Source organism: Scatophagus argus, chromosome 11, assembly GCF_020382885.2.
Source record: "Scatophagus argus isolate fScaArg1 chromosome 11, fScaArg1.pri, whole genome shotgun sequence".
Lineage (NCBI taxonomy): Eukaryota > Metazoa > Chordata > Actinopteri > Scatophagidae > Scatophagus > Scatophagus argus.
This window is the reverse complement of record NC_058503.1, coordinates 6,725,504-6,737,932: the sequence shown is the minus strand read 5'-3', so window position 1 is coordinate 6,737,932 and position 12,429 is coordinate 6,725,504. Positions and strand designations below refer to the sequence as shown.

Here is a 12,429-nt window from a genome sequence, read left to right as displayed (position 1 = left end):
ATCTCTATGCCCGTATGCGTCTCTCTGTGTGGAACTCGCTAAACAAGCACATCGTTTGAAACCATTCATCTCCGCTCTCTCCAGCTGCTGTCATGGCAACCATGTATGACTGGCAGAAAACAGACTGCACTCTCCGAGCTCCAGTCAACCTGGACGCTTCAGAGCACGAACACACTCTAATGGGCAGATGAAGAGCTGTGATATGGAGACACCAGGGCACCTGCAGAGTGCGAGGTGAGTCAGAGAGGCCTGTTCACTTTTTATGAGATTAATTCTGGGATATGAGACGAATGCAAAATAATACAAAATAAAATACGTGTGTTTTTTTTAAACAATAGGGTGGGGCTTAAAACATTGCAACTTTGTTCTGTTTTGTGTTGACAGGACCATGACACATCTGGCATATCAACCACTGCTTCCCACTGGAAATAAATATCTGCAGCAGAAATGGGACAAGGCTTCATATGATTTACACAGGAGGAAGGTGAGGAGAAACATGTACTTTGGTTTGTGGAGTGATTTAAGCACTCGCTATAAATGCATACCTTGTATTACATTCACCTCAAGCTTTTATTCTTGTCAGAAAACTAACTATTAAGATTGTTATATTATTTGTTTGTTTGTTTTGTTTTCTTTCTGTTTGGTGCCCTTTAAAAGTGTTTTTTTGTTTTGTTTTTTTTTTTGGTGAAGGTGAAGTCAGCAAAACCAACAATAAACACAACTCCACCAAAGACCTATGGTCACCTGGCTCTCAAGCTGAAGAAACAAAAGGTTGCTGTTTTATCTTTAATGATTTCACCTCATCTCACACCATGTCTGTATAGTAGCAGCACATTTTTCAGTGCAGAAACCATCCAGCAAAGTTTCAAACTATGAGATATTAATACCTTAGTTCATATAAGATTTCTTTAACTTCAGTTCAAAATGGAAACATTTATTGTTAAATCTAAAGTGATAAAACCAGTGATAAAATGCAAAAATGCACTTTTTTTAAAAAAAAGATTAGAACATGTTTCTTTTTTTTACTGTAGTGTGTCTGCAGTTTGGATATTCTAATCATATGTTATTTTCTGAAGCTTGAAGAGGAACTGACAATGAAGATCCAGAGGGAAAACAATATGCTTCTGGAGAAAATATCACGCATCATGAGGACAACGGGAGAAGTAGACAACAGGAACTATTATGACAGAAAAAGGTTTGTTAAGGTTGTGGCAGAACTCTCAGTGCAAACATATAAATTTAAGTCAGGCAACGAGTTGTATTGGCAAGAAAGAAGGTGGCACATGGAATAAAAACCCAGCTGAAAAGCCTGCATTTACTCTTCATTTTAGCCTTGGCAAAGAGAGGCGGCAGGTAGAGTTGCTTCGTATCACCAAGGAGAATCAAATGATCCTGTTCCGTCTGAGCCAGAGCAGGCCTCACTATAATGTGAAGAGCTGGCATGAAGACTGGCTCCAAACTCTCAAGGTGATGGACAGCATTGCACGTTATCCACGAGGAAGAGCAAATCAGCAAAAGGTTCATTTTTGTCTTCCTTTTTATAACACCACTTCTGTGATTCATTCATAAAGCAGAGTAACACAGTAACTTCTACATTCTAGGTGCTGAAATATCTTAAACTGTATTGTGTGATCTTTACCTTGTACCGTAATTAGTATTTCACTTTATGCATCAATAACAGGGACAAGAAAAAGCAAGAAAGTTCAGTGACTGTGATAAAGAAGAAAAGATCAGCGTTGATGCAACCACACACGGCCCTGCAAGCAACAAAGTCAATGGCAAGGCAAAGTCTGAGGAAAATGAAAAGGGGAAAGAAACCAGCAAGAAAGAAGGCACAGGAGCAGAGATACAGCAGGATACAGTGGCATTCCCTGCCCCTGAACCAAATCTATCTGAGAAATCCATCTCACCCAATGGTTCTTCTGACACCATTCAAATTACAGCAGATAGCCCCCTTCAGACTGCTTAAACAGTTTCCTCTCCTGGTAGATCTGAATGTCCAACATTCCTCAGACAACTAAAACACTCAAGTATGAGACTGCCTATCCTACAGAGGTACCATATGACTTGTTCTCTTACCAGAGTCCCATTTTCTGCACAAAAAAAGAGAGTCTCTGTTCCACAATAAGCAGTTTTGGAAAGACAGCGGTGATAATGGGTTAATCTGCAAAAGAGCAGTAGTTGTATAGGCTGTGTACTGAGATAAATTTGTGAACACAATAGTTATGTGGAAAATGTCATAGTCATCAATGGAATATCTTTTGTATATGTTCCTTTGATAACAACACATAAAAGTATATAAACATAAAAGTAATGAAATGAATGTTCATGTATTGTTTTTATATTTAGGACATTATTTTACAGTTGAACATAAAACGAAGGTTAAAAAGACAAGAGTTAATGTGGAACGTTCGATCCACTATGAGTTTCCTTCCGGCACGATTTTGCAGAACACTCGTTGCAGAAAGAAGCCGCGGATTTGATTTTACGCAGCTAGCAAGGTAGCACATACTGTTTTGTGCTCACTTTGATACACTGTTTTTGTTTAACTCTAAGAATGACACATCTTTTATAATCAGTGCGATATTGAAACAATTAAAATGAATCTCGACAGACTTCGAAAGCGAGTGCGACAGTACATTGACCAGGTAAGAATTTTGATTTCTTTCTGAGTTTCTGCGTAGCTAGCTAATGCTAGCTTAAGAGCAACCTTGCTTCAGTGGTATCAAACCTTCATAGACTGCCTATCTGGCTAACTTAAAGCTATCACCCATCTACGTAGCCAGCCACAAACGACAAAATAATGTATATTTGATTGACTATTACCCTGCTTTGTGTGTGTTTACAGCAACAGTATCAAAGTGCTCTGTTTTGGGCCGACAAGATAGCATCTCTTTCTCACGGTGAGTGAGTGTCGTTCGTGCTGTTAATGACTCGCCACGATGAAAACCCAATTAACCCAGCAGTCTCAAGTAAAGATACAACGCAAATGTTATGCAGCTGTTGTTTTATAAGCAGTGTATTCGCCTTGTGTGCCTGTTCTGTTTGTCATTGCTACGTATCATCACAGCTTAAAAGAAACTTTTTACTAATGGTCATGGCGGAAAGAACAGTAACCTGCCAAAAGCCACAGTTGTTGCTTGTGTGATGATTGTAACGTCCAAACTCGATGACCCTGCCTGTTTGTTTTGGCACGCAGAGGATCCCCAGGATATCTACTGGCTAGCTCAGTGCCTTTACCTGACCTCACAGTACCACAGAGCCTCCCATGCCCTCCGTTCACGAAAACTTGACAAGGTAATTACGGATTATGTGTGAATTATTAAAAGGCCATAAATGCTATGTGCTGGGAAGTGAGTAATAATTTTTAGGTTTATGGCAAATTAGTGTATGAAAGATGCATATAATGATTTGTGTTATATGTTGCACATCAGTCAATTGCAGCAATATCAGTAGCATAGTCCCCTTTATTTCGGTCCCTAGTATTAAACAACGCTTGTCTTCTCACACACAGTTGTACGGAGCCTGTCAATATCTTGCTGCTAGGTGCCATGTAAGTAACTGGAAAATATAGACTTTAAAAGTCCCAAACCCTATTCTGTATGCTTTAGATTTACAATATTCTGACTGTTTTACTTCTAGTATGCTGCCAAAGAGTTCCAGCAGGCCTTGGATATCCTGGATGCAGAGGAGCCAGCTAATAAGAAGCTGCTTGACAGAAGTGCAAAAGAGGACAATGGGACACCAGAGTCAACCAAGGATTGGGACATGTCCCCTGCCTCTGTAAGTTTGGGCTGCCACTTAAATACAGGAACATATTCAATACAGCAGATGAATGTAGCAGTTAGATTTCAGATTTTGCAGTGTATTATTTGTTAGTGTTGCGTAAACTAGTCTTTTTAGTCAGCTGCGCACTGTGTGTAAATCCTTAGATCATGAGACCCTCCAAAATCTAATTTACAGGCAGTGTTTAATGTCTTCTTACTTCTGTATACAAACTAAACAAAACCTCGTGGACCAATATATTCACTTTACTTGAGCATAGGAACAGAGTGATGAAGCCAACAAGATAGCTATGCTCATTTGATGAATTACTTCGCATTGCTGCTCCACATGTTCTCCCTGTGTCTGCGTTGATTCCTGGGTACTCCGGCCTCCTCCCACTTTCCAAAAACATACTCTACATTGCCCCCAGGTGTGATTGTGTTTGATTGTCTGTCTTTGTATGTCACCCCTGCAACTGACTAGCGACCAGACCACACACACAGCTGTGCACTAATAAAGCAATACATAAAATGGATGGATAGTTGATCCTGGGATGATGTAATTAAAGCAACCTGAGTTATAGCTAGCGCACCAAATAAATTCCTTAATTCGCTAAAAGAGTCAGAGTGAGGTGGGAAGTATACAAACACGACTAAACATAACCTGAATAAAACTTAAAAACATCGCCTCAGCTGTTAACGTTTCAGCTATCTGAATCACTTCAGATAGCTTTTAATTGGTAATGGCGGTTGGTCAACAACAAAGACAAAAACTCCTGTGATCCCATGCTACTTATGTCTTTTGTTTTCATCATTGAGAGAATCCTAACAGCAGAGGTTCTTTATTTGAAATAAACTATGGAGTTGTGTGTAGCATTTATGGACATTTAATATCCCCCTCTGAAATGTTTCAGATCAGCAGCTCCATCTGCCTCCTGCGGGGTAAGATCTATGATGCCATGGATAACAGACCACTGGCCACCTCCAGCTACAAAGAGGCCTTGAAACTGGATGTGTACTGCTTTGAAGCCTTTGACCTTTTAACATCCCACCACATGTTGACTGCACAGGAAGGTGAGGCCGATATGTGTCCATCATGTGCACTGATCTTTTAATTTTCTTCTGATATATGCAGTTTGTTAACATTTCAGAAACTTGTATAATGCCAGTATATGTGTTTTTTTTAATAGAGAAAGACTTCCTTGACTCACTTCCTCTGAGTCAGCAGTGCACAGAGGAAGAGGAGGAGCTATTACACTTCCTATTTGAGAATAAGTTAAAGAAGGTAGGTGGATTTTGCATGTAGTTTTGACAGTTATTTTACAATGCTTTTAACCTTTCTTTAATTCATTCAAGTATAAGCTTTATAATATTCTGTATTGTTATTATCTCCTAATTCTATGATAAAGACCAAAACCATGAACTGATGGAACATGTATTGTCTTTGTAGCCAAAGCCTAATCTATCTTATTCCTCTGTGCAACGACACAGTGTTGTTCCACACCAAAAATTATTAAAAGCACATAACAAGGTCATATTGTTGCAGAGAATGATACTCAAACTGCAGTTTCTGTGTTCATTGTAACAAGGGGATCATTTCAATGAACATGGGGACCACGGTTTATTTTCAGCCTATCCCAGATACACTGCTTATCCTTTAATGAATTTAGCTCGATGAGAGTTTGCAACCAATTGGTGCTCTCCAGTACGGCTGAGATTCTTTTGTATACAGTCAGTATAAATTGAAATGCAAATGCCTGTTACAGATACACTGGCCTGTTTTTGTTCTAACCCCTCTTCATCTGGCTCCTTCTCACCTTTGTCCCACCTACTTACATTTAAACCCTATGCCCACCTTTCACACACTTGCATAAATACACACACACACACACACACACACACACACACACAAACAAACAAACCACACACTCTCTCTTTTCTACTCCTTCTTACTGCAGTATAACAAGCCCAGTGATTTGGTGGTGCCAGAGATGGTCAATGGACTTCAGGACAACTTGGATGTAGTGGTGTCTCTTGCTGAAAGGCATTATTATAACTGTGATTTCAAGATGTGCTACAAACTCACATCAATGTAAGAGTCTTCATGTTTTTTCTCAGTGTATTGTTAATTTTTGTATCATTGAATTGCTTGGCAAATAATGTAGTGCTTCATAAAAACCTGCTCTACATCCATCATACCAACCCATACTGACATAGCACGCAATGGGGATAAATCCTGGCTCTTTACACAGTGTGTAGCTTACTTAACTGTACAAATTTACATAAAATTATTATCTGGCAGTAGCCACTAACGTCAGCGTCTGCATGATATTGGTAGAACAGGATTTCATTACTTTCATGCAGTTTACACCACTGAAACACTCACATTCAAGTCACTTGTATTTATTATTTTCAAATCAGTCATCAACAAACTGTAGTAGATGGTGCATTTTTTAGCAAGTACTGCAGATTGTATGTATATGGATTTTGATTGATGAATTGAATTGTAGTTTATAGCAACAGATTTATTACATTTCATAACTGGCTGACTGTGAGATAATGAATTTAAGATATTTCACTTGTCCTTGTGTTTCGCACTAGAAAGTTGACATCAGTTAATTTTCTCAGTTCTCATTTTGTATATAACCTAAATTGGGTATGATGTAGAGAAAGGTTGGTGGATGGTTAGCTTGTCCAAAGTAAAAATATGTTTTATTTAAATATGCATACATTTTATTTTGTCAGGAGAAAGTTTCAAATTTCTCTGGTGGAGATCAGTTAAGGTTCATCTGATGTTGTGTCATGCAGCTTTGTTTTTGTGCTTCAGGGTGATGGTTAAAGACCCCTTCCACGCCAACTGTTTACCAGTCCACATAGGAACTCTGGTTGAGCTTGGGAAAGCAAATGGTAAAATATATATATCCACTAATTTAGGCATTAAAAAATGTTTAGTAAGCATGTCACCATAATGGATAATTCATCTTCATCAGTTTCAAGCTTTTTTTTTTTCTTTACTCCCTGCAGAGTTGTTTTACCTCTCGCACAAGCTTGTAGACTTGTATCCCAACAACCCAGTAAGTATGACTGTACACCTTTGTTCTTGTTTACACAATTTCCACTATTTGATAACGAAATGAGAACTTTTTAATCAGGTATCCTGGTTTGCTGTTGGGTGCTACTATCTCATGGTTGGCCATAAAAACGAACATGCTCGACGATACCTGAGGTATATATTTGCACACTCAAAAAATAAAATCCACCCTGTTTGATTAGACGTTACAGACTGTTACATAGGTATATTTAGGTTAATTTATACAAATTGCATGTTGTGTGTCTCTCATAGCAAAGCCACCACGCTGGAGAGGACATATGGTCCTGCATGGATTGCCTATGGCCATTCATTTGCAGTAGAGAGTGAGCATGACCAAGCTATGGCTGCCTACTTCACTGCTGCCCAGCTGATGAAAGGGTAGGTACACGTTCTGGTGTTCTTATCACCATGCACTTTTATAAATGGTTAAATTGTTAGCTCTACTAGTTAGGAGTTTCCGTAAGATAACATACCTGCCGTGCAGCATATGTTAGAGAAAAGCTCAGCTGAGTAGTTTGGTTCTATGTTCGGCTAGGCTATCAGTCAATAACACCCCACATTGGCATGAGTGATAGCGTGCAAGTTTTACTATTTTGTCCTTAAATGTTGATAGACAGATGTATAGTGACATTTATTTGTCATGATTTTAAAAGTCCTGTAAGCTAAAAATTTGTAGACGAAATGTTGCAATGACCTCTAATTCCAAAAATTCTAAATGCCAAAATATTTTGCCTATTTTAAAGTTTAACAATACTAACTCAACTCTGGTTTTATTAAAATATAAGGTCAGGTTACATTTGATCTTGTTTGACGTGTCCTGCTCTCTTTCACCCAGGTGTCACTTGCCCATGCTCTACATCGGCCTGGAGTACGGTCTGACCAACAACTCCAAGCTGGCAGAGCGTTTTTTCAGCCAGGCCCTTAGTATTGCTCCGGAGGACCCATTTGTCATACACGAGGTGGCAGTGGTTGCCTTTCAGAATGGAGAGTGAGTCATGCATTCAAACACACACACAGTAACAGTTTGGCCTCTAGTTTGATTAAAGTAGTTATTGCCTATTGGCGTTAAATGCTATTGGCAGCACAAATGTTGGATGTTGACATACTGCAGTTTTATTTCTAAGACTAAGAAGTCTGAAGTCTTTTTTAAGATGTGTGATGCATATGATGTCCATTTACATGAGGGATGCTTATCTCAAGAATGCTTTTCTCTCCTTTTCCATTTTCTCTTGTGAGTGTGTGTGGGGGGGGTGGGGGGTAACCTCTGCTTTGAACATCAGCTAACACTTACACTTAGCTGTAACTCTACCAGTAATTAAAATACCATCTTACCATGTTCTGTACCAGCCATCCTTCTTCTTCTTTCCATCCATTGTGTCCATAGTGTTGATGAAAATATCTTTATTTTTTCACTTATATTATGAATCAAATCAGATATATCTGGAAAATATTTTATGTTTATATTTATATTTACAGGTTTATGTTCTGTAATCTGTACAGTCACTTTAAAGCATGGAAAACTTGTATATTAACAAAAGTAGCTCATAAGGCACCTGATGTAAAGATGAATTGGAACAGCACCCACATGGAGGGTACACAGACTACACACACAATGATATCTGCTTTATTTTATTTTATTGAACATTGAGATGTGCTGTAAAGAATGTTTTCTTATCTACTGTTTTTAGCTGGAAGACAGCAGAGAGGTTGTTTCTTGATGCTATGGAGAAGATCAAAGCCATAGGGAATGAGGTAACTATTAAACTGAAAATGGATGGAAGGATGTGATGAGCATCTTTGAAACATGGCGATGTCTTTTCAGTGGTTACTTAATATAGGTTTTTTGTTTTTTAAATTAAGGTGACGGTGGACAAATGGGAGCCTTTACTAAATAACTTGGGTCATGTGTGTCGGAAATTGAAGTAAGTATGGAGCTGATTTTACTGTGCAGTTTTATGTTTGAATAAATGATCTTGAATAGACCCTACAGAAGAGTGGGTTTTAACTGCAGTTCTGCCTGATTTCACCGTCTTCTTTGAGTTAGCACATATAGTACTAGTATGGGAGGCTAAATTTAGAGTTGATAATTAAGGAAGAGTGGTTGGAGGGCACTCTCCTCTAATTTCATCATTCCCATTCTTATCTTCTTTAATTTTTATTTGTTTTTAACACTTCTTCTGTGGCAATCATTCAGCATAGGTAGTACCTTCATTAAAAATTCATGAAAAACCTTTTAATGAATTATGCAAAACCACCACTCAATAGATTTGTGCCACACAAGTGGTTGTTCAGAAAGGTTTGGATGGTTATGTAGAGAGAGGGATTCATCCATATAAATGAATGCCTCTCAGTGGTTATTGGTGCATCATTGATGCTTCCATGCCCTTTTTAATTTCCCTTTCTTTACATCTGAAGACATCACATGGCAAAAACAACAATTATCACAGAACAGTTATCATATAATTCTTACTGCTTTATCTGCATTATTTTTACAGTTATCTGTATAGTCTATCAAATGATAACTTCCCAATAACTTCCCAAAATAAGATCTTAAAGTTGTTTCTTTTGTCCAACTAACGCCACAGAACACTTGTCATTTACTATCACAAATGACAAAGAAAATCATTTTTTATCCATTTTAGAAGCTTGACATCTGACATCTTTGCCTATGGAAGTTACTTATTTATTAATTGACATAAACTAGTTGACAGGTAATTTTCTTTTGATCAATTAATTGACTAATCTTAGCAGCTCTGCTTAATAATGGTTACTGTACAATGATTGGCAAGAAAGATATTTTTCTTAGTTGTGTTACCTTTGACCTCAGACGTTTTGTATATTTTAGACATAATCCTCTGAGACATTGTTGTCTTTTGTCTGTGTTTCTTTGTCTTTGACAAGAAAACATTGAATTCTCCACCATCTGCAAATATCAATGTATATTAGTCATGTGGAGCAGGTGGTGGCTCTCTCTAGCATCGACTGGGTAATTTATTTTACATATATAGCGGCAAACACAACAAAAGTTACCTCATGTCACTTTCCAAGTAGAGCAGGTCTAGAGTCTAGTCTCTCTGCACATACCTGCCAACCTTTGCCAAAACAATAGGAGCAGCAGTTTGCTGATAGACTACAGTCACTCAGTGTTGCAGTACCAAATAGTGGTGCAGGAAATATACTATTCAAGTATACTTAAAGATTTTGCATGCTTGAAATTTAAAGCACAGTAACTTTCAAAATTTAAAAAAAACAAAAAACTGCTCTTGTCAAATTTGTTTTCATAGCACCCATTGCCAAAAATATGGCACAATTTTAGAAATTGTAGATGTTCTTGCATTCCTCGTGTTTGGATTGCATGCACTGTGTTTCTGGCCTGAAGCTGCTGGTGCTCTGTAAATGGATGATATTGGTTGAGCCTAGTTTTTAAATGGTCTAAATCAGTGACTGTGGCCTTGTTTATCAGGTCGACCATTTTGCTGAAATCCATCAATGAACAGTCATGAATTTAGTAACTCAGCTTAAATCATCTTTAATGTCCTGTTTCTAAATGTCCTGATACGATATATTTTGTCACATTTTTGCCACCTTCTGATTATGAAATTTTTTGTTGGTTCCACCGATGTGGTGTTTGTGGATCATGCTGTTTGTTTCTACAGAAAGTACGACCAGGCTCTGGAGTACCACCGTCAGGCACTGGTGTTAATCCCCCAGCATGCCTCCACCTATGCTGCCATAGGATACGTGCACAGCCTCATGGGCGACTTTGAGAGTGCTATTGACTACTTTCATACGGTATAGTGCCTTTTCTTCAGTTATTATGGGCTTATTTCTTGCTTAATTAGAAATGAGAATTTAAAAAGAATGATGCAAAAGAGGCTTGATGACCTCCTCAGAGAGCAAGAAGAAGGAGTAACCATGGAAATCAGTCCTCTTAAAGGAAATGTGTCCTTGATGGGGTTTTTTGTTTTGTTTTTTTGCACAGCTAGCTGTCATTTAAAAAAAAAAAACAAACAAACATGAGATCAGCTACAAGACAGAACAAGCAAGTATAAGTTAAAAGTACATGAAAACACCAGCAGCTGTACAAGGTGAAATGAAAAATAAGAAGGTTTTGTAAAATACACTGCAACATTTTTGGCGGTATGGGACTGCATGTTTTTGTTTTCAATAGTCAGCATATACACTTAAGTTGTCACATTTATCACCTTTGATTAGTTGATTCATTTTTGTCAACAAATGTGTTTTTGTGGGAAATGCTTGACATTGGTTTGGTTTCTTTTTGTGCAGGCACTTGGACTGAAAAGGGACGACACTTTCTCTGTGACGATGCTTGGTCATTGCATTGAGATGTACATTGGTGACACAGATGCTTATATAGGTAGGTTTCAGACAGTGGATACTGTAGTTATGTAATACTTTATGTTCTCGTCAAGTTTTGTTTTCACTGACTGCAGTAGAACAGTTTAAGTGGACTCCTTTACGACAGGTCTTGATAGAGCATTGTGAGCTTTTGGGTCTTTGGCAACACATGTTGTATTTTCACTGATATGAAAACCCTGAACAAAATTTTGGAGTGGTAACAAATCTCAGAACCTGAGCAAACAAATCCAGATCTGTCTGCAGGTCCAGATACCACAATAGACACATGAGATTTTTTTTGTTTGTTTGTTTTGAATTGTGAATTGAATATTTTTCTTTTGTAAATATTTTGAAGGTAATGAGTTGTCATTTGTTTCCACTAAGGCACAGACATCAATGACAAGGTGCGAGGCAGCTTGAACACGCCAGCACTGATGAAGATGCTGAACACATCAGAGCCTGGCGACCTGCTGGCCACGCCAAGACTGGAAGACACCAGCATCACGTCCTTGGAAACACCACTGTCGAATCAGGACAAGATGATGCTGGAGACACCTCTGCGACTCTCTTTAACCCTAGAGTGTGATATGTATGAGAGTGATGTGATGTTAGACACCTTATCAGACACCAGCACGTGATCTCATCCTGCTAGGAGGTGGAACTGTCATACCATCAGGTTGTCATTGGTACACATATCCGAGCCCAAGGACAACTGTCCCAACAAAACTTTGGCACCTGTCCTCCACCAAAGGTTTCCTGTGGATTCTCCCTCTTGTGCATTAGATGTGGTTCTTTCGTAAGTGACGTTAACATATGCCGTTACGAACATGAGTAAACGAGTGTGAATTTGTATACAGCACCTGCTGTACATCATATTAATTTCTGCAACAATGCACTTTAAAAGGGGAATTGACATGTGCCTTGGTTAGGGTGTTGAGGACTTGGTTTAGCTTTGCACCTTGGATTAAACCTGAAGTCATTGGCAACATGTGGTCCTTTGACACTTGATTGAATAGAGTAAACACAGCCACACTCCTCACATCAGATCTGAAAGACTACAGTCGCTTATTACTGCCTGTGGCAGGACCCTCCGTGTTGCTTAACCTGTGGATTTACACCTTGAATAAAGAGCCAGCTAAATACAAGCAGTTTTGATGAAAACCGTTATTGTCGGTTCCTACAATAAAACCATGCATTTATCTTTAAAGATTTTAA

General features: G+C 38.5%; 2 protein-coding genes across 2 annotated transcripts; both read left to right on the top strand.

Annotated features, from left to right (window-relative positions):
* On the top strand, window positions 1-1,969 carry cfap97d2 (CFAP97 domain containing 2). The gene is made up of 6 exons (XM_046403526.1): window positions 1-234; window positions 385-484; window positions 691-771; window positions 1,077-1,195; window positions 1,332-1,518; window positions 1,682-1,969. Exons 1-6 carry the CDS (start codon window positions 188-190, stop codon window positions 1,967-1,969), a joined length of 822 nt encoding a protein of 273 aa, XP_046259482.1. The 5' UTR covers window positions 1-187.
* A 453-nt stretch (window positions 1,970-2,422) lies between these two features.
* On the top strand, window positions 2,423-12,429 carry cdc16 (cell division cycle 16 homolog (S. cerevisiae)). Its single transcript, XM_046404525.1, has 18 exons — window positions 2,423-2,648; window positions 2,849-2,903; window positions 3,200-3,297; window positions 3,515-3,553; window positions 3,643-3,783; window positions 4,679-4,838; window positions 4,955-5,049; window positions 5,723-5,856; window positions 6,592-6,671; window positions 6,789-6,838; window positions 6,917-6,990; window positions 7,108-7,233; window positions 7,691-7,843; window positions 8,544-8,607; window positions 8,716-8,777; window positions 10,512-10,647; window positions 11,143-11,233; window positions 11,599-12,429. Exons 1-18 carry the CDS (start codon window positions 2,601-2,603, stop codon window positions 11,850-11,852), a joined length of 1,860 nt encoding a protein of 619 aa, XP_046260481.1. The 5' UTR covers window positions 2,423-2,600; the 3' UTR covers window positions 11,853-12,429.

Excerpts from the sequence above, each read along its gene's own strand:
- cfap97d2 (XM_046403526.1), top strand. The coding sequence starts at position 188 with ATGAAGAGCTGTGATATGGAGACACCAGGGCACCTGCAGAGTGCGAG. Across the intron at positions 235-384 it reads GGGCACCTGCAGAGTGCGAG|GACCATGACACATCTGGCAT; the intron begins GTGAGTCAGAGA and ends TTGTGTTGACAG. Across the intron at positions 485-690 it reads ATGATTTACACAGGAGGAAG|GTGAAGTCAGCAAAACCAAC; the intron begins GTGAGGAGAAAC and ends TTTTTGGTGAAG.
- cdc16 (XM_046404525.1), top strand. The coding sequence starts at position 2,601 with ATGAATCTCGACAGACTTCGAAAGCGAGTGCGACAGTACATTGACCAG. Across the intron at positions 4,839-4,954 it reads CATGTTGACTGCACAGGAAG|AGAAAGACTTCCTTGACTCA; the intron begins GTGAGGCCGATA and ends TTTTTTTAATAG. Across the intron at positions 5,857-6,591 it reads TGCTACAAACTCACATCAAT|GGTGATGGTTAAAGACCCCT; the intron begins GTAAGAGTCTTC and ends TTTGTGCTTCAG.